Source organism: Lutjanus erythropterus, chromosome 22 (genome assembly GCF_056507025.1).
Source record: "Lutjanus erythropterus isolate fLutEry1 chromosome 22, fLutEry1.hap2, whole genome shotgun sequence".
NCBI lineage: Eukaryota > Metazoa > Chordata > Actinopteri > Lutjaniformes > Lutjanidae > Lutjanus > Lutjanus erythropterus.
In genome coordinates this window covers 8,127,329-8,150,000 of record NC_139338.1, presented here as the reverse complement: position 1 = coordinate 8,150,000, position 22,672 = coordinate 8,127,329, and the positions used below count along the sequence as shown (strand labels likewise).

The following is a 22,672-nucleotide window of genomic DNA, read 5'->3' as shown; positions in this document are numbered from 1 at the left end:
ATTTGAAACATGAATGGATGGGACAATTGTGTGACATAAAAGATGTAACAAGATGAAAAAGACACAGCAAGAGGAAAGATGGCATAAAAGATGAAACAAGAGAAAAGATGTAACAGAACAAAAAAGACATAAGACGAAAAAGGCATGAGATAAAAAAAAAACAACATCAAAGACACAAGACAAAAAAGATGTAACAACACAAAAAAATACATTCAAGTCAAAATCAGATGAAAAAACTAACAAGATGGAAATTACATAACTCTAAACACTATGTAGAAGACGTAACAAGATGAAACAGACACGAGACAGACTTGACTGGAGAAAAGGTGAGGTTTAGTGTGGTTTGCACAAATTTCCTCCAGAGGGCTTCTTTTTACTGCTATATTTTGATACATTTCAAAGTATATTTTTCCTTTCATTTGAGAAAAGAAGTTGAATTTGTACTCCTTTTTCTGCACAAGTATCTGTACTTCTACTGGAGTAAAGAATGTGTGTACTTTTGCCACCTCTGTTCACTGTTTTCACATGTTTGCTTGTCTTGTTAGGAAAAATGCAGGTTTGATTAGTTCCATTAACAATGGCTGCACTCCATCAAAGCACTCCTGTAAGCCATGGAGTCACAGTCAGCCAGCATGTAAAATATCAACTAAATGGAATTCAGCCATTATTCATTTTATTATTCACACCAGTGCTTTTGCATGTCTGGCTCTTTAGCTGCAAATTCCTCCATTGTCTTGACTAGCTAGCCACTAACCTCCTCCGTTATTTGGTGCAGTAACTGCAAGTTTATGAGATCTTTATTTGCTGCAGACAGCTACCTGCTGTCTGGATATGATACTGATGTTACTTTTATTTTAATAATCACAATAATCGTGACTCATACATATTGATATTTGTAGCATTTTTGGTAGTAACACTATTAACCACTAATTTATGTAGTGTTGCAGTTCTGCACTGTGACCACTGGAGGGCAGTGAACACTCATGTTTCTGAATACATTTATTTCAACGTTTGTCAAAATGATGTCAAATTATTTTTGTTTTCTTCTGTCACCATTGTGCTGACACGGTGTTAGCTATTTTTTGTGACTCACAACAACAAACAGGGTTAACCATTCCTCAGGTAAAATGAAAAAAGTGATTAAAAATAATTTGCATTTGGGATGGACATTGGGAGATTTTTCGCAGTAGCCTTTTTGACATGAAATAGTGAAAACACTGGTATTCCCAAAGATACTAATGAAGTTTCTGTTCCATTCAGGTCAAATAAAGTTAGAGTGCTGCTGCTGGCTCACTGGAAAGGCTCTGCAACACTAAATGGAACTGGATCTTAAGTATCATTGATAACACCTTTCTGTTTCCCTTCTATTTCATGTTAAATGACTGCCGTGAAAAATATCTTTTGATTACAGCTTTTGACTACACTACCACCTGTTGTTGTTACTCCTGTGAATTGTAAATGCCACCAGAGGAATAAATCCACTCTGTTCCGTAATGCCCGGCGGCTCCACTAGGGGGCGCCAGCTGCACCAACTCTCAGCCAGACCGCGAGACATGTGGCTGAGACTTTGTAAAAGCTACGCTCCGTTATTAGCCAAAAATAATCCCCGGATAGTGCGATTCGTCAGCATCTCATAGCAGGAGTTTGGACGCTAAAAACAGTTCACTTGGTGCAAACGAGCTGCAGGAGCGCTTAAAGGTGAGTAACGACACTTGCCGCTAGCTAACTGGAGCTAACTGCTAGCAAGCTAAAAGCGACGTAAGCAGGTGCTGTTGTTCAAAGCAGCTAGTTAGCTTTCTGCTTGCTGCTAGCTAGCTAGCTAACTTATGACCTTCAGTGCAATCATCGTTGCTAATATTAGACACTCTTTAGCCATGTTTGCTGCCGTGCTAACAACAACCAGCTAGCCCGTAGGTAGCTGTGTTTTTAGCTAGCACTAGCTGTCTGGCTAACCGACAACAACCATGTTGTTACCGTCGTGTTGGCACTGGTTGTTCAAGTTGGTGCTAATTTAGTTTCTTCAGGAGCCAGGCCGTGCAGCTCCTTAGTAGCAGCAAGCTTTCACTAACATCTGCCGGTCAACTCAGTTAGCTACAGCAATCAGATCATTTATTGCAAGTCAACACAGACACTAGGTTGATGCTTCGTTCGTAGATTAAAGGTGTTAAATGTGTTAGTGGAGGCTAATGACTAATGGCCTGTGCTGATTTGGTTTATTTTAAGTGTTTAGAAATTAAACATTCGGATCTCCAAATTACCGAGGCTCAAGTTTGAGTATGTTGAACAGATTTCAGGTGAATAGATTTTAAGTTCAAAATGAAAGCGGTCAAAGCCTGAAGACTGGTTCTGGATGAGCTATCAGAGGCTTTAAATCTTCGGCACAGGCTTCCTGCTCACTGTCAGCCAGCTACAAAGGTCTGATGGCCTGTGGCTGTTAGGTTTGTTCAACATGACTCCAAGGCCGAAGCTCAAGTCTTTTAATCTGGAACTTAAACCCTGAAAAACATTGTTTGCACTGGGTTTCGATCAGTTTTATTCGTGTGTCAGTGTTGCCAAATCAGAGTGCCAAATGGAAACACATTTCACTTTCATTTCTTGAGTGAGAGAGAGATGAATTGGTACGAAAATTTTATATCACGACTATAATGACCAGAATGATCTCGGTTGTCATTATTATGGCTGTATTAGTAAAATGTGTTAATTTTCAAAGTACTTATAAACATTGAAATGTTTTCCCCAATTTATATATTGAAAGCCACTAACAGAATTTGCTGTACTATGCACTTTAACTTTGCATTAACCATAACATTATAACAAATTGTAGCATAGCCAGTAGCATACCTTATGTAAACACATGAAAACCCAATTAAACGTGCCTTAACTCATTCTCACACACACACACACACACACACACACACACACACACACACACACACACCAGAGTCTGCAGTGTGTCTCCTGCTAAAAGATTTTTACAACTAATTCAGTGACTGCCGGCTTTTAAATGAACAAAATATGTTTGTGGGTGACTAAATTAACAACATCCGTAAACCACATAACATATTATTATGTGCAGTGGGTGAATGATGTCTGCAGACACACAGTGTTTACAGCTGCAGATCAGCATGTAGTGTTTTTCCACGAGCAGGTAACACTGAAAAACTCAGTTTACATTATTGACAAGCTACTAGACTAACAACTTGGATAGACCAACCACAACATTTTCCCCCATTCTGAAGTCCCCACATCATGTATTGAGTTAAAAGTTAATATTAATTTGCATTCACTATGAAGTAATTGGTGGTGGTCACGTAGATGATTCATAAGATTTAAAGGGTGACCATCTTCAATCAAGTTTTCCTCAGAACTTATTATGAAAAGAAAAGTGTGACCACATTTCATACTTAGTCCATTTCAGGAGCGCTGCCACTGCCAGGTTTAGTCCTCTATCATTGTAGCATTGTGGTTAAAAGCTTTTTATGTATGAGGTAGTGTGTCCCCTCAGAGTTGCCTCAGTTCCATTCTTGACATGTGGGAGAGAAAATAATAGAAGCTGTTGGCTGTGGTTTGTTGCGCTACGTCTCCATGTTGTGTTTCTGAGTTTCTTTTTCAACACAGCTAAATTACCAATGTGTGGTGCTGAGATGACCCAGTAACGATATCGTCCATCGCAATGTTTAATTGTGGACATAGTCATATGCCAGTTTGGTAGCCATCACCCAACCCCAACTAGTGCCTCCGCCACGTGGTCGCTGACGCAAAACAATCCCAAATTGCATGCTGCATCTCCGTGGCTGTTGCTAATGTTGGTTTATGCTTGAGTAATCAACCAAGATTTAAATGATAATTCAGATTTGCAGGCTCGGTTTGATTCGACTCATCAGCCCATCACAGCTTGGATTTGCATCTTGGCTGCCCTCTTGAAGGTGTGTCTTAATTCAGGTTTGTTCTGAGTCAGGCGGCTGTTAAACACGGGTTAACCACATGCCACTTCCTCTACATTCTTCTTAATAAAGGCCCCTAGATATTATTTAGTGTGAAAATTTTTATTATAAAGCAGAAAAATCAGGAAATGTTGGGTTTTCACCAGCAGTAATTTGACACAGTTCCTATCAGCTCAAAGCAAACAAAACAGTAAAATAAAGCAGTTACCTCAGAGTACAGACAGCAGCACAGGAGAGTAACTAAACTTCAAACCACAGGGATTCACACACAGGCCTACAAGAAGTTAAAAAAGCACAGAGAGCTCAGTACACAGACACAAAATATCTCTCCCTCTGGCTCCTGCACAGACATGAGCTGAGTCTCGGCTCTCCAGCGCACATCAGAAAACACAAGTTAAGTCTTCGTTTTCTTGGTTACCAGGGTGACGAGTCCCCATCTAATATATGATTGGTTGCGAGAAAAAAGTGATGGTGATGACATCATGCCTTTCTGAAAAGTTCAGAGATTTTCAACACGAAACACTATGTGGACACAGGCCCAAAGGCTTCCTTCAACTACCTTAACATAGTCTGTGCTGTGAGCTTCACAAGCTCCGCTACCCTGGCATGAGAAACTTTCAGCAAAAAACACAGAGCCTGAGCTTACCACATTTTTTGCAGTCTATATGTGGTGTCTTCGTTGCCTCAATTTATGCAGGCCTACGTTTTTCAAGAGGCAAACATCAGCCCCGTCTACGTTCTAGCTGCGGTGGCTTTGTGGGTTGCTTATTATCAGTGTTGCCCTTATAGTTGGATGTACAGTGTAATAATCTTGTAATTTTATGATACACTGCAGCAGTACTCTGGTGAGTTCACCATTCTGTCTGTACAGACAGAACACAAAGTGAATTTTAGTGGCAGTGTGGTTAGATTTGAATTTGCCTGTGGCACAGGTATGGACAGTGTGGCCAAAATCTTCTATCATGGTTAGAGCTGCAACGATTAATTGAATAATCTCGATCTCTAGCTATTTTGAGTACTTTTCCCAGTAATAATAATAATAAAAAGTCCAAATGCTATGCTTTCAGTTTCACAAATGTGAATATTTTTGTTGTTTTGTTTCTTTACTTCTTTCTGACAGTCAACTGAAAATCTTTTTGTTGCAAAAAAAAAAAACAAGACATTTGAAGATGTCATCTTTGGCATTGGGTAACACTAATTGTCTTTTTAAAAAATAAATTATAACCATTTTCTGACATTTTATTATCAAAGAATAGTTCAAATGATTGACAGATCAATCGATGATTAAACTAATTAATCGCAGCCCTAATCATGGTATTTAGTAGGATACAGTAATTGTATATTCCATATAAGCAAAGCAGCCGTCTGTGTATTTACAATCACACTCTCCTCCCTCCATGTTTTCTTGACACTTTCTTCTTCTGTGGTGGTTGGATAACCAGCTTTGAGGTGCCTTACTGCCACCAACTGTGGTAAGCAGTCCTGCTGCCCAGATCATGTTGCTTTGCGAGGCAGCTTTGTGACATCACATGAGCATCTAGCCCTGATTTGCTGCATAGAAAACCCTGAATATATAGCAGATACTAAGGAATGTCTCCTGCCATAGAAACCATAAATTCTGCTTTGTATGAATTGTGACATTGAAAGTTGAGTTTGTTGAAACTCTGGATGCTAGAGCTGGAGGACAATTTTTGGACTGCTTTGATGTGCAATCTGATTCACCCAAACCTCATGACTTTAGGTGAGAGTCTGGGAAAATAGATTTTCTGGTAAATCACAAGCTTAACCTTCAGGCTCAGCTCCTTTCTCACCAACACATTCTGGTCTGCCTCACTGTTGCACCAGTGTCATGTTGTTCATAACAATATTACAATTTTTATTTTCCAAAATGACGTCAGGTCACAGAAACTGTAAACTTTAAACTGGTAGGTTTTTCACTGCAGCTGGTACTCCCTCAATCATCATAGCGCTGCTGCGTGACGCTGCTATGACATCATTTTCAACGCGACACAAACACACAGGAACAGTGGAACATATCTTCCTGAGATATTTTCATCAGGAACCAAACAGGAACATCTGCTTGAAAAATCTTTAAAAAGATTGTGACGGGCTTAATCAATTGATTAATCAACAAAATAATTATTAGGTACATCCCTGTGCTCCACGCGCTGGGACCCATTTTTCAAGTGATGAGATTGTGACAGGAGCAATTAATTGAGAAAATGATCAACAGATTAATTGACAGTGAAAATTTGTTGCAGCCCTAAACCAAAAAAAGAGCTGGCCAAGCCTTACCAGCCAGTGGAATCAATATTGTCATGGTACTGTGACATACCCATAATTTAGGTTTTAGTTCTGAAATATTGTGATACTTGATTCTGTCTGCGACACTCGCCCCCAAAAGAGGCAGGCCACATTTTGTCTGCGTTTAATTTGTCCACCCAGATTACTGTGTTGCATCTTTTGCTAAGTCTTGGAAGAAACATGTTTTTCTTAACTTTAGTTTTGGCAGGAGTATATTTAATTTTGTGACTCTGTGGTGTTAGAGTTTACTGTTTACCACATCTTGAAAAATAGCCACTTGAAATGGGCAAACATCTAAAGATCCAAAACACCGCAGAGTTTAAGATGATGCTTACCCCCTTTCTTTGGTTGGGCTGTCCTCAACATCATCTACTAATGACCGCCGCGACTTTGGAAACTGTAAAATTCCATGCAAGTCCATGTAAAACTGAAACACCCTCACAGAGTGCACCCTGAAGACCGCAGTCAGCCACTGTCCAATAAGTCCCGCTGAGTATAAACTTGTTGAACGCCTCGACTAATTAATCTGAAAACGAAGAAAAAACACCACTGCCACCGGCCTGTAACCCTCTTTTCTTCATAATAAGCTGCTACAACTTCTCTTTGTGTAGTTCACAGCAGGGTCAACAAGACTGTTGCACGCATGGCACCACACTCATACCTGTCCCCCCTAAACAATGGCAGGTAGGAACTAATTAGCTCTTAGACAAGAGGAACATGAAGAAGAAACTGAAATACTACACATGTAAATGTAAGGGGTGTGTATCTCACTAAATGAGACAGATTCGATATATTCAACGATACTATATATTTTAGAAATTTTAGCTGATATGATATGATGCAGTGTGTGAATCCTTACATTTTGATTCAATTATTGTTATATTTGTAGGGTGTTATTTAAAGAAATCTTGATTGATTTGCTAAATGTAGTAACAGAGACAGAGAGATGGAGACGCTACAGTGGTGTTAACATCTTCTTATGAATCTCCTGTATAAATGAGATCCTGTAGCCTAAATGAGAATCTGTGAACAAACTTTGAAACTGTTTAAAATTCATTTTTGCGGTAAGATGATCTGCTGCTCTGTTTCATATGAAGAGGGCTGTGGTTTTGATTACTGTGACGTGACGTCTCTGTGGGTCAGACTCGTCCGACACATTTTGCAAAAATGATTTGCAGCGGTGTTTCTCATCTTTCTCATAAAACCAAAACTTGTTCTACATTTGCGCGTTAGGAAAGTTTGGTGTTGCGATGTGGTGAAACGTCATTTCTTTCACTGTCTTGTTTTCAGGGCCTGCGAGAGCAGTGCAGAGGTGGGGGGACAGAAAACAGAGGAACATATGAAACACGTGTGTCCTAATGACGTGTATTGATTAGTAACTGTAGTTACAGTAGCAGCAAGAAACAGATGTTCCTTACTCTCTAAATGCAACGAATCATTGCTGATGACAATAATTAGGTTTTGAAAATTATCGTAAGAACTGTAATGACATTATTAAGTACTCTTATCAGTATAGGCAAGTACCCAAATCTAAGTACCTTACTTGTACTCGGTCTGAGAATAATTGGTATTGGTGCATCCCTAATTTGTGGGAGCTACTAGTAAGGAGTAACAGACTGAGCAGAAGATGAGATAAACATGCAAATCATTAACAGACACAGCTCATACTAAACATGCGGCCTCACCTCGTCTAAAATAGACTTTCACATCACACACGTTCTGTTTTAGAACCCCACAGTGCGTAGTGGAGTTTGTGTAAACACTGCCAACCATTCGCCCGCTTGGAAATGTAAACACACCAATCTAACGGGTTTCAAATCACTTAAGCAAATTGGTCTTTTACAGTTTTTATTTTCTTTCATGTCTTAGTGCTGTGATAATGAGATTTTCGGGTAATTTCCCTGTGGGCTAAACAAAGTATGTAACAGCATACCTGATCAGTTGAGCTCCTTTGCATTAACAACACCTTCATCTTCATTTTTCTCTCCCTCTCTTCTGTGTGTTGCAGTGGTGATCAGGACAGCCCAGGGCGGACATGACTGGAGCTGGAAGTGGTGAGATTTTACACAGCACTATTATGTTTCATTTTTTCTCCCAGATTGGACATTTCATACGTCAAATGTTCAGATACATGTTGCGTGAACAGTGTGACCCACCAGTTATTTCTTCCTTTATCTTAGCACAGTTTTTATCTGTTCAAACAGAGAAGAAACTATTAGATCTGAATCATTAATAATGTTGTGTGTTTCTCTCCTCTCCCATGTGTTCAGGCGGCCAGGGCCCGCCTGATGGGACGGATCCTGAGGAGGCGGAGAGGTGTCCTATCTGCCTGGGCGTCCTGGCTGGAGGCGAGCTCGCCATGCCCGACAGCTGCTGTCACGTCTTCTGCCTCAGATGCCTCCTCACGTGGGCAGAGGTGACGCTCAATGTGTGATAACATAGTTGTGAAATAGTGATAGTAACTTGGTGTTGGGCCAGTTTGGACTTAAAGGATAATCCTGGAATTTTTCTAATTTTGGGATTGAAATACTTAATAGGGACCAAAAGTTTTTGAATAAATCCCTTCTTACCTAAAAGTTATTTGGACCCAAAAATATGTTTTGAAAAGGGGGTCCATATTTAAATATGCCAGAATTACACTGTGAGAGCATAATCTAAATGGATGTGAACTTGTGTAGGTGGATTACAAATGTTTAAGTACATAATGTGCACAGATTGCCACAAAAAATTGATCTTGTATTTTCATTCGGACACTGACCCACAATACATGTGTGTACCTTTGCACAACCGCTACCTCGCTGAACTGCTGTGGCTCACACCTGTGTGGTGTCCACACAGACGGTGTTGTTGCTGCGGTGCTGCAACTGCCAGCCCTGTCTTTCCACACTGAATTTTCATAAGAGTTGTAAAGGAAAGGAATAGTTGTAACCAGAAGGCAGTTGGCAATTTTGTTCACAATCATTCCGAGAGGAAGGGAGAGATTAAGAGAAGAGAGAAGAAGAGAGAGTGCATTGGAAAAATACTGCTCTGCAATATTTTTTCATGTCTGTGACATATTATACAGATAGAGACAGTAAAACTACATTCTGGGAGCATTTCACCCTCAGTGCGGCAAAGAAGAGGAAGAAGTGCAAGATTTGTAAGGCAGACCTTATCATGGGATCATGTCACTAATGCACAGACATTTAAAAAGGAGGCATGTTGGACATGTGGACTAGCTTGAAGTTAAAAGCCGAGACAACTCTGTCTGTATCTGTGTGCAGGATTCCAGAATCATGACCAAAAAATATGGCTTGAATGTGAGTCTTTCCCATAGATTGATTTATTTGTAGCGAGCTGACACAATTAAAACATGGGCCGCCATAAACTGATTTTCTGTTTTTGGAGGTGTGGGAACCTTTGATTTCCAAACTCCATGAGATTTGTATCACTTACTCTCGCAGTCTTTTGTGGGTTTGGAGTTTGTCTCTAGACACAAAAAATTAAAAACGTGAATCGTAATTTTTGGGTGACTAGTTAATAAATCATTTCAATACTCATTTGAATCAAAATAGTCGATAATTGCAGCCCTACTATTAACAGATCATTCATTGTGTATTTATGCTGAGACCTGTTAGAGCTTCTGCAACACACATTCACTACTCACACAGGCAGCATGTCCTGGTTGACGTGTCACGATTTGTTTTAGGTTTCGACTGATGCAGGCTTAAATAAGCCAGTTACTGATACTGACCATCCTCCAAAGAACATGATTAAATTTGACCATTTTCTGCCAAAAAGGCCTTAGTGTTTCCCCAAGAATGTTATTTGTCTCAAAGTGTGAGAGCATTTAGACCACCGTGAGCCATTTTATCTTTTTAAGCTGTGTGCTTTTTTACATTAGTATGTTGATGTTTTGTTTTTTTGATGTTTTACAGATGGCTCCCTCCTGCCCGGTGGACAGAAGACCTTTCACTAATGTTTACAGATGCAATGGGAATCTCAGCTGTATACAGGTCAGTCTGGAGTCTGCTGATGGTAGAGGGTATCATGACTGCATTTGTCTTTCAAAAGACACCATTTGCTGCTCCTGTTTGTGTAATCCAACACTGTAAACTTAAAGAATCTGTATATATTTGAGCTAAATTGTGTGCTCTGTAAAGTGGATGCCCCCTGACTGTGTATATGTCTGTCTGCATGCTGTTTGTCATCTGTCTCTGGAGACACAGCGTCTTTGCTTAAAGCCAGTCAAAACATTACATTTTAAACATTTGCTAGATGTGTAGTTTGCACTCTGGAGCATTTTGAACAGCTTAACATAGCTACAAATGTAGGTTTAGGTGTTAATCGTTTGGTTTTGATGCAATAACAAATGCAGCGCAACACAGTCTGTCCTTGGCTTGATAGCTACCAGACAAAGTTTGTTTGCGTTGTGTCTCCGTGCCCCAGCCGGGTCCACTGTCGATCTACCACACAAAACCTCAACTGACCTTTGTTTCTGGCAAAGTTTAGTACATTTTTGCACCAAAATTAATGTGCTTCCGCCTTTTTTGTTTGAAGGTTCCTGTGAGGAAGCGAGCAACTCAACCTGAAGCTGAGAGCTGCTGCTGTAGAAACCCTGAACAAAAAGTCTGTCTAAAGTGAGTGTGAGCCAGTTTTATTTATGGGATCATAAACACTTCTTGGATCAGAGAAAATACTTAATAAGATCAACTTAATCAGTCATTAATCAGAGACAAGTGATGTATTGTGTTCCATGTTATTCTCTTTCATTTCTATGAAAGTTTGAGAACAGTCTCGGTGTTTTTCCTTTCAGAAGTAAGCCCGCAAGAAGGTCGAGGCGGCAAAAGGTGGAGCGGACGGCAGACACCAAAACAAAAGGACTTGTCAGGAAATGTACGTTCAGCACCTCTTTCTCCAGGAATATGAAAGAGACACACACATTTTTTCAGCAATGTCTAATGGTCTGTAAATGTCTTTTCTAGGTAACGATGATGACCCCTCCTCACTGAGCCGAAAAAAGGTCCTTTTTCTTGTTCAGCGTTCATGTTTCGGTGTTTGGTGGAGTGTCAATTTAATGTTCGTCAGTGTTTTAGTCTCATCCGTGTTTGTATTTTCTCCAGGTGAGAGGAACAGAGTGCTGCACGTGGTCACCGTCTCCTTGTGTCTCATTAACGACAACATCGACTCAGGATATGTAAGTTATCCTTCCCTCTATGATGATTATTGGTCTTACTTACTTGACCAGAGAGAATTCTAGTGGCCCAGTTCACTGAGAGATCAGCCGATCATTTTCACTAAGCCCCCTGCTGGACTACAAGACAAATTGCTTCAAATGGTCTGTTGGCAATTTTTAAATTTGAACAGATCATTACAGGCTTCTACCAACTGAATTTGTATTTCCCATCAGAGTGAAAGATCAGTCATTTCATTTCACTAAACGGTAAATCTGAAGAAACTTGTTTAGGACAGGGTGCTTACGGGTCCTGGAAATCCTTAAACACTTGAATTCTAATGTGCTATTGACTCAAAACAATTAATTATTTGATGAATTAATCCCACCACAATTGGTTGAAAAACAGGTCCAAATCTTTTCTGTAATGATTATTTTCTATGTTGATTAATCTGCCAATGAATTTCTCTACTCTTCTCTACTCCCTACTTTTCTTTACTCCATTAATTGTTTGAGCTGTGGACAAAATAAGATATTTGAGGATATTATGGACCAGAGATATTCAGTTTACTGTCAAAGAAACAAGAAGTCATTAACATTTAAGAAGCTGAAATCAGAATCTAGTCTTTTTTTCCTTAAAAATGATTCACACCAATGAATCAATTATGAAAATAGTTGGCTTTTAATTTAATTATTGATTAGTTGATTAATTGTTGCAGCTGTAATAAGATGGCAGTCTAGAATTTTATCATGAAACATAATTTTGGTTGGTTATAGCACAATGACATCTGATTGAAACATTTTGAGCATGTATATGTGTATAAAAATGTCACATGGCACAGCTGTAAGGTGCTGCAAAAGCTTGAAAATGCACCTTGAAAATACTTGAAGTACTTGAATTTGACTTCAGATCAGATGTAGGAACCCTGTTAGGAGGGATTTAAGATTTATTTAGGATAGAATTTTGCAGCTAAAGTGTAAGTGGTTCAGTGTTAACATTTGGCAGTACTTAAATAAATGAATAACCCTTACCTTGTCGTCATCCTCCTGCAGTGCAGAGCCTGTTTGGGTGGTAGAGGACATACCATATGACACGACATTCAAACAGTGCAAACCCCAGGCGCAAGATTGTCCGTGGCTTTCTCCTGCTGCTCCCATCCCTGCTAACGGCACCTCGAGGTAATGAAATCCTGCTCCTTTTGTTGTTAGTATTGTTAGAAGAATAACACTTGGAAGGCGGAAGTGGTTTTCTCTCTTATGTCCAGTCTAATCTTAGTGGAAACAGAGAGGAATTCTAAGATTCTTCCTCCTCTTTTCCACTATCTAATTTCTACATACAGGATTTATTCTACAACTGCAGGAAATTGTTTTTTTGTTGTTTTTTCTTGCTTTGGTCGTAACAACATGAAGCCTGTATTGTTTGGCTCTGTCCTCTTGTGTTCTAAACCAGAGAGGAGCACAGACAGGTCACATATTCTGAGTTTAAATCACAGAAACTTTAATGCTGACTGAGGAAGCAGACTTGTAGTTGTCAGTGCACAAAGTAGTGCGGGACATCTCTCACATTATTGTGACTGAAGTCATCAAGGATTAAACCACATTTCACTACAGTTGTGCAGTTGAAATGCAGTGCAATAAAAATCCATCAAAACAGGACTTCAGATACACATGGTGAAGCCATATGATGTTACTTTGTCAAAGTCTGCAAAAGCAGTATAAAATACACTTTTGTTGGTTGGTATAATATACATAGAAATTAATTATTTTGACTGGTTTTACCTTATTCCACTGATTTACAGTGGTAATTTTCAAGAACTGAGCAGCAAAGGCAAAGAAGAAGGTGACTTCAAGCTAGTAAACATGAATAAGATATCCATGGAGGGATAGCTAGTAAACACCTCAGGGTTCAAAATGTTGGCTGTTGCATTCAACCCACTCTGAGATTTGGTGAGTTAACACTGAATGTAAACATAACTTTTGTTTGTTTACAAGAAAACTCACAGGGTACCTTTTTAAAAGACCATAAGACTATTGACTGGGAATGAATTCAAATGCAGCTTAGTCTTAATTTTTGTCTTAAATTGATTTATCTGTTCATGTTTCCATATATGTTTTGATTTCTTTTGGGTGTTGATAATTAAAATATTCTTAAAAAACGGAAACACCCACAGAACCTAACAGAGATATATGGACTTTAATCAGGCTCTTACCAGCACCTCTGCAGTAGACAAATATTTTATTGGTCTGACTTTCCCCCACTGGTCGGGTTAGGCAGGCAGTGTGTATTAAAGTAATGAAGACACAGTAGTGTAAAGAATATGTGCTATCAGTATTTCAGTGGCTGAGAGAAAATGTGACAATGTACTGTGTTATTATTTTATTTTGTCATGATCAGAAATGTCAAATTATGGCATGATATCTCTGAGCTAAGTTTGTGTGTCTTTTCTACTGTTTGTTTTACAGGCAGAATTTCCATCCCACTGGTTGGAACCACAGCCCATTTCCATTCGGAGTCTGCTCATCTCCCTTTACCTCCACTTCACTGTACGGCCCTGGTCATTTTGGTGAGTCTAGTCTGACAAGTTGTTGTGTTACTTTGTTCTTTGCGATTGGTCTTGAATTGTGTAAATAAAGGGATACAAACAGATGCAGATATATTATTCAGATAGTCAGACTCAGTTTAGAAATTTTTTGAAAGTAGGGTTCAAATACAAATCATGCTGTAGTATATGATAAATTTAGGTGCATGGTTATGATGTTTATATTTGTTTTTTGCTGGTAGCAACATATACATAAACAGTGTTCGCAGTATCAAAAAGTGATTTCCAAGTTTGGATAAGTGTGGAAAAAAAAGCAAAGCAAATGGAAATGTCAAGTGATGTCATGGAGATGTCAAATATGGTCTGGAAAACTTACCATGGAGTCTGTAAAATCCAGTATAGAAAAGTGTGGAAATTTTAAATAGAAAATCTGTAGGAACCTTGCATACAGTATACGTTTGTGGAGTAAAAAGTTTGTCAAGATGAACTGATATAATTCTAATTAAGGCAGAATTTTAAAAAGTTTGACAGCTACACTTTAAGATTTAAAAAAAAAAAAAAATAGCTGATTGTATCTGTAATGGGGCCTTGCTCATATTGTGTCTCTCCTACAGTGTTTCAAGGCGTTGTCTGCGCCATCACGTGTCCCAAAGGAGGAGAGAAGAGAGGCGGTCGAGCTTCAACCTCCAAAGCTCCCACCAAAGAGGCCGAGTCTCTACCAGCCAGGCGATCAGGACGCCACAGTAAAACCCAGGAAGAGGCTCCTGCATCTGACCCATCACCACCACAGTCCAGCGCGTCAGACTCTGACTCGTCTACTGGCCAGTCAGCCAGGCCGGGCAGGGCTTCTCAGGGGCCAGCCAAAAGGAAGGGCAAGCAGGTGACAAACCGAAAGGCCAGTGGGAAACGGAAAGCCCCCGGACGGAAAAAACGATCTCCCGAAGTTGTTAACAGCCCGGCAGCAAGTGAAGAGGAGGAAGAGGGTGATGGAGAAGACAACATAGAGAAGGAGGAGGAAGAAGACAAAACTGATGATCAGGAGCAGGACTTGAACAACTTGGAGCAGCCGCAATCTGTTGCTGAAGGGAGCATCAGTGAAGACCAGGATGGTTTCAACTCTGCTGATGAGCAAGGAGGTGCCGGACCTTTGAGTAATGATATGGGACAGGACAGCGATGAGACTCAGGAACAATCTATTGAACGTGAACAGAAGCCAGATGAGGGAGACGATAACCTGTCTTGTCCCTCAGACTCGGCTCCTAACAGCCCTGGTTCGTGCTCCGAGGGCGACCAGAAACAGGAGGATGAAGAAGAACCAGTGAGCCCTGCTTCCTCTGCAGAAAAGGACTCTGAGAAAAGGACTTCACCGTCACCCTCAGAATCTCCGAGCGCTCTGCTGGACAACCTGATGTCTCCACCCTGCGATGAGCACGATGATGACATGGAAATTTGTGCAGAGTCAGAAGAACTCAACAATGAAGAATCTTCAGGGGAAGTGAAGGCTGAGTCATGTGAGAATTCTTCACAACTGGCTTACCTCTCTGCAGCAGAGTCAGAGGATGGTGCAACTGTCCCAGAGTCAAAAGCTTCGGAGAATGCTGATGCTGACAAGGTTGAATCAGAAGAGCCTTCAGTAGTTGACAGCTCTGTGGAAGGACCTAAGGAGGACAGTCCATCCAAGGAGGGCAGTCCATCCAAAGATGACAATGAAGTTGTCGCCATGGACTGTAGTTCACCCTTTAGTGAGCACGGTAATGATCCAATTATCGAACTACCAAAGGAGAGCATGGCCACTACTGCTGCTGAACCTCCTGCTTTGTCTGTGAGCCAAATTGACAAGGACGAGACCCGCAAGGACCAACGGGAGAGAGAAAAGAGCCAAGAGAGGAAGAATGGCAGACAGCGGCGCTCTCGCTTCCACTCTCCAACCTCTACCTGGTCACCTAAGAGGGAGTCCAAGCGTGAGTCATCCAGGCGTTCACGCTCTCGGTCTCGAGAACGTGATGGCAGCCCGCCCTCTAGCCGCTCATCCCGAGCTCGTAGCAGAGAAAGAGACAGAGACAGAGACAGAGACAGAGACAGAGACCGGGACAGTGAGAGAGACCATTCTAGGAGGGAGCGTAGTCGTGAAAGGAGGAGACGCCGATCCAGGAGTCGCTCAAGATCCAGGTCACGATCTCGGTCCAGGTCACGATCTAGGACAAGGTCCTACAGACGAGGGCCCAGCCCTGAACGGGCACCCTCCAGAGAGCAGTCTCCCCAGAGGAAGGACCGTCGGGGTGGCTGGCGGTCTGGCCCGAGCGGCGGCTCTGGTGGTGAGGGACAGAGGTACCACGGAGGCGCTGGGCGCTTTGAAAATGGTGTACCTACAGAAAGTTCCCCTGATCGCCAGGGCTGGGCAGAGAATCCCGACTGGGTTAAAGAAAAGAGTCGCAGCGATGCTGACAGCAGGAGCCGGGACCCCAGTGGTGGCCCACGCTGGGAAGACCACCGCAACAGTGGTGGGAACAGAGGAGAGCCGCGGGGCCGGGGCGGGCGCGGAGGGTTTGAACGTGGTCGGGGCACTGGGCGAGGTGGCGGCAACCGTAGCTTCTACAACCAGCAGGAGGAACCAGCTGAGAACCGCTGGCAGCCCAGAAACAACTTCTCAGGTACAGGAAACAATTCAGGGAATGACGCGTACAGCCGCTTCAATGAAAACCGGGGTGGCGGTGGTGGCTGGAGGAAAGAGTCGGAGCAAGGAGAGTCTATGCTTGACCGGTCAGGCTGGTCATCGGCCTCCAGCTGGGCTGTCAGGAGGACACTTCCAGCAGATGTTCAGGACTATTACTCCAAGAGGGAGAGAGGAGGACCTGGAGGCTGGAACCGACAAGAAGAGGAGCAGCCGCCAGCAGCAGCAGCAGGTCAAACCTCTCCTCAGTTCTGCCACATGTCTGTACAGTTATTTATCACCACTCCAAATACACTAATACTGCTGCTTAAGAAAAAGCAAATGATTAAAAAAAGCAAAGAATAACTCCTTTCCCTCTGAAATAGCAGAAGCAGTTATGATGTCTGGGATTAACTGGCTGCAGAACCTCAACTGTGTTTTTGAGTCAAAGCTAATTGTTTGAGTTGTGCAGTTATTATGTAAACCAATAACACTTTTGGTGACGTATCTTAACACCCATGTCACTTATGAATTAATTAATACTGCTACACATAAATATACAATACTCTAAATCAACTACACATTTGTGACTGTTTTAGTTTTCATAATGGATGTTGAGTTCTTCTTGTCAGATTATTAATTTAGTTTTTCTTCTACAGATCCTCCCAAAAGCGAGCCTCCTCCCCAGGCGGTCCCGGGTAACGCTCCGGTGCCTGTGATGAACGTGATGCCTCCTCCTCCTCAGCTGAATGTTCTCCACCATCACTACCCCATGCAGGGCCCGCGAGGACCCCTGCCCGTCAGCTTGCAGCCCGCTGCACCGTACGCCATGCCACCTCCGGTCCCTGTGCATCTCCACCCTGCCGTACCACTGCTTCAGGTCCCCGCTGTCGGCGCTCAGGGCCTCCCACCACCTCCTCCACCGCCTCCACCCATGCAGCAAGGCAGCCAGACAGCAGCAGCTCAGCCTGATGGCTACCTGCCACAGGTATCGTTTACTATTATTATGGATGTGATGAGATTAAATTCCAAACTCTGTACATCCATTAGCCTTAAAACTGCTCAAGTTAAAAATAATAAGGTGATAAATACACAAATACTGTTCTTAAGCAAACCTTCCACAATGTTTTTTTCATTGTCTGGTTTGCCCTAGATGGCGAGTACAATGGTGAACTATGGGAAACCAGCCCTTCTTCCCACCCCAACCAAAGCTGGTATTGCTGCTGTGCCCCAGGCCCAGCTGGCGCCCAGTCAGGTGCTACCATCTTCTACAACTCAGCCAGGCCACCATAACAGGGCTCAGGCTGACAGCTCCAAAAAAGAAAAGGTAATCTGCTGCCACCACCACTCCATCTCAACCATCTTTCAAGACAGTGTTGTGTTTCTCTGTCAAGTTTTTTTTCTCCCAAAGCAATCTGATTCTTTCCCTCTGCTTTAGAAACAACAGATTCAAGAGAAAGCGATAAATGAAGTGAAGACAGCCATCAAACCCTTTTACCAAAGGAAGGAAATCACAAAAGAAGAGTACAAGGAGATTGTCCGCAAAGCGGTAGAGAAGGTAAACGCTTCACACTTTGGTCAACTTGTGCAAGAAATCCTTGTTCTCCCCTTTAGTTACGGTTGCAGCATTGTCATGCTTTTGTTTCTCAGCTAGAAAATGTGCACTTCAAATTCATAAGTGTCGCACAGTTGCCATAGAAATACTTAGTAACTTTTGGTGGTAGACAAAAGTGACAAAAGTTTCAGTTCTAGCCAGTTACCCTTGATTTTGTTGGCTGAAATGCCGCTATTAGATATTAGCAGCTGTAGTTGGCTAGCTAATTATGCATGAGTTTAGTTTAAATGTGGTCTCTAGTTCATGTAGCCATTCTAGGATAGATTTGAATCCATTACATCCTTGTCAACACCCACACACTTTGCATAAAAAGCTGATGTAAATTTCAGCGTTTACTAGTTGCACCTAATTTGTACTTTGAAGAAATTTGAGATGCGCAAGTAACCCTTTTTTTTAAAATAAGCCTTTTCCTCCACTGCCAGTTAAGTTGCCCACCAGTATTTGCTGTAAATACGAGTTTGTTTGACCTCAGCTTTATTTTTTTTTTTCACTCAGGTGTGTCACAGCAAGAGTGGTGAGGTGAACTCCAGTAAGGTGGCCAACCTGGTGAAGGCCTATGTGGACAAATACAAGCACGCTCGCAAGAAATGAGATCCCACCCTGCGGCGTGGCGATGCCCTCACAGACCCATTCAGCTGCTCAAGTGCAATTTCCTCTAGCTGGAATTTGGCCTCCGAACTGAAAGACAACGGAGAGCCAACGTTTTCTTTTTTGATATCTCTACCTTTTATTGAATGATGAAGATTTTTTTCTATAGATTTTCATATTTTGTTAGAAAAAAGAATTACCCAATCAGAAATTGTAATGCAAGAGCCCTTTATTTTGCATAGCTCATGTGACATGGGAACTACTGTAAGGAGCGCAGGGTAGCGTGGGGGGGGGGTGGGATGGTTGATACTAAAGATGCAACGCTCAGTGAACGACCACAGCTCACGTAGTGGAGAGCCTCTCCCAGGGTGCCGGCTGGTACGTTGAATTTCTCCTCTATGGCATCCTGATCGCATAGCTTATTAATTGAATATTGTTAATGTTCTTTTTTTAAGATATTATATAATATTTCAGATGAAAGCCTAGTTTAAAAAACAGTGCATTGCCTTTATTATTAATCTCTGTGGCCCAATGATGGGCCGGAATCTGAGTGTGATTGTAATCAGGGCCTTGATTGGTTGAGGAGACGCTAAGTTGGATAGCCAATCAGCAGTGAGTGTGTAATGTAAAGGCACAGGTCCCGGGGGGCTGGGGGTCGGGGTGGGGGGGGCAGATCAAGTGGAATGAACTCCGCCCCCTGCCTGAATGTGTAATAAATGTCAATGAGTGAACATGAACGTTGCAAAGTTTCCAGAGAGTAGTGAAATAAATTAGCTGCTTCCTGATCTGCTCTGTGTGTTTGTCAAGGAAACGCCATATTTTAGATTTTTTTTTTTTAGATTTTTAAAGATGGCAGTGTTTCATTTTCATCTCCATCTTTGTTGCTGTGGCATTTCTTTTCTGTACTTCCTAGAAATCACCTTTAAAATGATCTGGTTTTGCAAAGTTGTCTTTGTTTAAGCACAATGACTTGCCCCTACTTTTTCCAAGGAAAGAACTTCATCAACTAAGAAGAACTGGATGTACAGGAGGGTTGTGCACTGTTCACTGCATAATACTGCTCTTAGATACAGACAAGTAAAAAAATAAACCCACATCCACTATAGTCTTCTAAACATGTCATTTAGAGTCTTAGTAATTAAAAATAAGCATATAAAAAGTATTAGAAATCAGATTTAATCCACATTTTAAATAGTCTGTTTTTGTGCACAAAATGAGGTGTTTTTGAACCAGGTTTTCTAATAGACTCATTTATTTTCATTCAGGTCTTTGTGGATGCTTAATGTGAAACTAAACTTTGATATCATATATGCATTTTTACTGTTTCAAACCACGTTTCCAGAGGCTTCAAACCTGGAAAAACAAAAAAGTTAGAGTAGGTCATGAACATAATGACTCAATGTGTTTAAAGTTGATATAATGAACTTGTTAGCAAACAATTTCTTATTTACACACTCCTCAGTATCACTCATTTGGAGTCATTTTTCTGACCACCTAATGAAGGTAAGGGTGCTTTCACACTTCCCCTGTTTGATTCAGACTTTAATGTTTGAGCCAGATATTAACCTAAAGTAAAGTGGACTACGGTGCAGACCAAACACTCGGACCTTGGTCTGACGGAAAGATGTGATCTTGGTCTAGAACAACTTAAACCATGTTTCAGTTCATTTCTAGTGTGAAAATATATTTGTGTGTATCAGGAGAAACAGATGAGACTGAAGTAAACTGAAAAGCTTGCGTAAGTGATGTCAGCATGTAGGTGTATCGTATAGATTTTCATTGTACCCACACAATTGCAAAGTAAAACTAAAACTAACCAGATCAAACATAAACAATGTAATAAAAACTGTTTTTTATAACAATGTGAAAAAAAAAACTCTTCACAGGTCCAATATTCACTGGCTTTTAGCTCCGTTTTTGATCTCACCCAACTCCTGAAGGCTGCTGAATCCTCCACTCTATCAGGTAATCACTGCGTGTCAGTGGGATTTTTAAAACTTTCTCTGCTGAAAACCTTTACATGTGCAGCTAATAATGACTGTATAAGAGTGTGACAGTGATGCAAAGCAGTTAAGTTATGGACTGGACGGCTAAATGATTAGCTGAAACTCACTATAAAACAAAAATGTCAGCTGTGACTGCTTTCAATCTACATTTTCAAGAAACACTGTTAGTGAAGAATGCATTCATGTGTGAGTCACAGCAAACTGCTGACAGTGGTGATTAAAGGTTCTGCATGCAGGTGTTTTCAATTAATCTGACTAATTAGACCTCAGCTTCTGATGGTGGGTGAATTACATCATCAGCCTCAATGAACCAATAAGAATTAGCCCTTTTCACTGAAGACATCTTGACATGTCCTGTCAGAATTATAAAATGAATGATGCCATTTACCTGCTTCTATTTTAGCGTTCTAGTATTGTGTATGTTGGCAAAAATATATCAATATAAAATATGAATAAAAAAAAAATAGAGCCAAATTAAAAAGAATAACAGGTATGTTTAAAAAAAAAAGAAGCTTTGAATAAGATTATTTTGTCACCTGTTCTTATGAGGGTTAACTCTTAGGCCAATGTAGGCGAGAATTTCTTAAAATCAAAAGTGGACATTTGAACATACAGTTCTGTGCAAATAAAAGCTTTATGAAATTGACACGAAATAGTGACAATCTCCAGAACTGCTACTCAATTGATCGTGCGTTGAGAAACATTTGCCAGCTGTTGCCAAGGTCAGTCATGATTTTTTTAACTCAACAGACCTTTTCCATATCAGCCATATTGATATGAATTAATAAGGCAGACACATGTGTTACCAGTGATACTAATTAAGGTTCCGTTCCATTTAGTGCGATCGAGCCTTTCTAGTCTCTTTGGTACCACCTGTGATTACCCTTCTATTTCATGTTAGAATGGCTGGCATGAAAAAAGATCTGTCCTGGTGAGAAAAATGTCATCTCTATGGGACAGAAAGGGCAACATGTTCTTCTCTCCAGCTGTGGAGTGTCCTGTGTTGATCACTAGGGAGCAGTGTTGTCAAGAAAATGATGTTCATCTCAGAGGAAATCACTTCATTTGACTTCAACACTGCAGTCATGCTCGGTGGGATTCCCTGTCAGTGTGCACTTAATAATTATAGAATAGTTACAATCCCACAATTATTAAGGTGCCTTTGTTTTTGTGTGGAAGGCAGAGTAACTGCATGAATATTTGTTTTAAATACTCAGACAGAACAACCTAGAAGTTATTACTCTGAACAAAGAGAAAAGGGAGAAAAACATATTTTCTTAAACATTTAGCTTTTTGAACAGTACTGATGTTCCCCGATCAGTTTGTCTTTAGTCTATTAATATTGCTCACACTTGCTGTGATATTAGTTATTATTAAGGCCACCTAATGGCCCTGTTGAGATGGATTATTATTCTGAAATTCAGTGTTCTTGTTAACTGCATGATCATCAGTGGGACAAATCCAGATCAGTTTTAACTCCTTGTTCTCATAAACCACATGCTTGGACAAAAAAAAGAAGAGGAACTCTGATGCCATGTTGTAGTTTGATTTTAAGTGGACATGAATCATGTTTGGGGACCAGTAAAGAAATAAATAAGATTAGGTGTTGTATGATCAGAGTTTGTCCTCATCCTATGTGGGTTTTTTAAGGATTTTGTTATGTATGTGTTAAGTAAGAAATTACAAACTGCACAGAATACATGGGAAAGATGTGGTATTTTACTCTTCCCTATTCTTTGTGTAAGAAGAATTCAAAAGGATTTTCCACTAAAAACTTTTGAAAATAAAATTTGTTTGTCATTAAAAGGCCTCCTCGTGGCCTCTATTGTGGTCGACTGGCATGTCTGACCAGACATTCCCTTTTAACAAACTT

General features: G+C 40.9%; 1 protein-coding gene across 2 annotated transcripts; it reads left to right on the top strand.

Moving 5' to 3' along the window:
- The first annotated feature begins 1,512 nt into the window (after nt 1–1,512).
- scaf11 (SR-related CTD-associated factor 11) lies at nt 1,513–19,902 on the top strand. 2 transcript variants are annotated; one of them, XM_084710847.1, is made up of 15 exons: nt 1,513–1,698; nt 8,257–8,302; nt 8,519–8,664; nt 10,166–10,243; nt 10,788–10,867; nt 11,044–11,123; nt 11,213–11,250; nt 11,351–11,424; nt 12,454–12,579; nt 13,864–13,964; nt 14,555–16,843; nt 17,250–17,578; nt 17,744–17,917; nt 18,029–18,148; nt 18,701–19,902. In XM_084710847.1, the coding sequence occupies exons 2-15, from the start codon at nt 8,284–8,286 to the stop codon at nt 18,794–18,796; spliced, it is 3,750 nt and encodes a 1,249-aa protein (XP_084566973.1). In that variant the 5' UTR covers nt 1,513–1,698; nt 8,257–8,283; the 3' UTR covers nt 18,797–19,902. The 2 variants fall into 2 exon arrangements, with proteins under 2 accessions (XP_084566973.1, XP_084566972.1); XM_084710846.1 differs by having other exon boundaries at nt 10,160–10,243.
- The last annotated feature ends 2,770 nt before the right edge of the window (nt 19,903–22,672 follow it).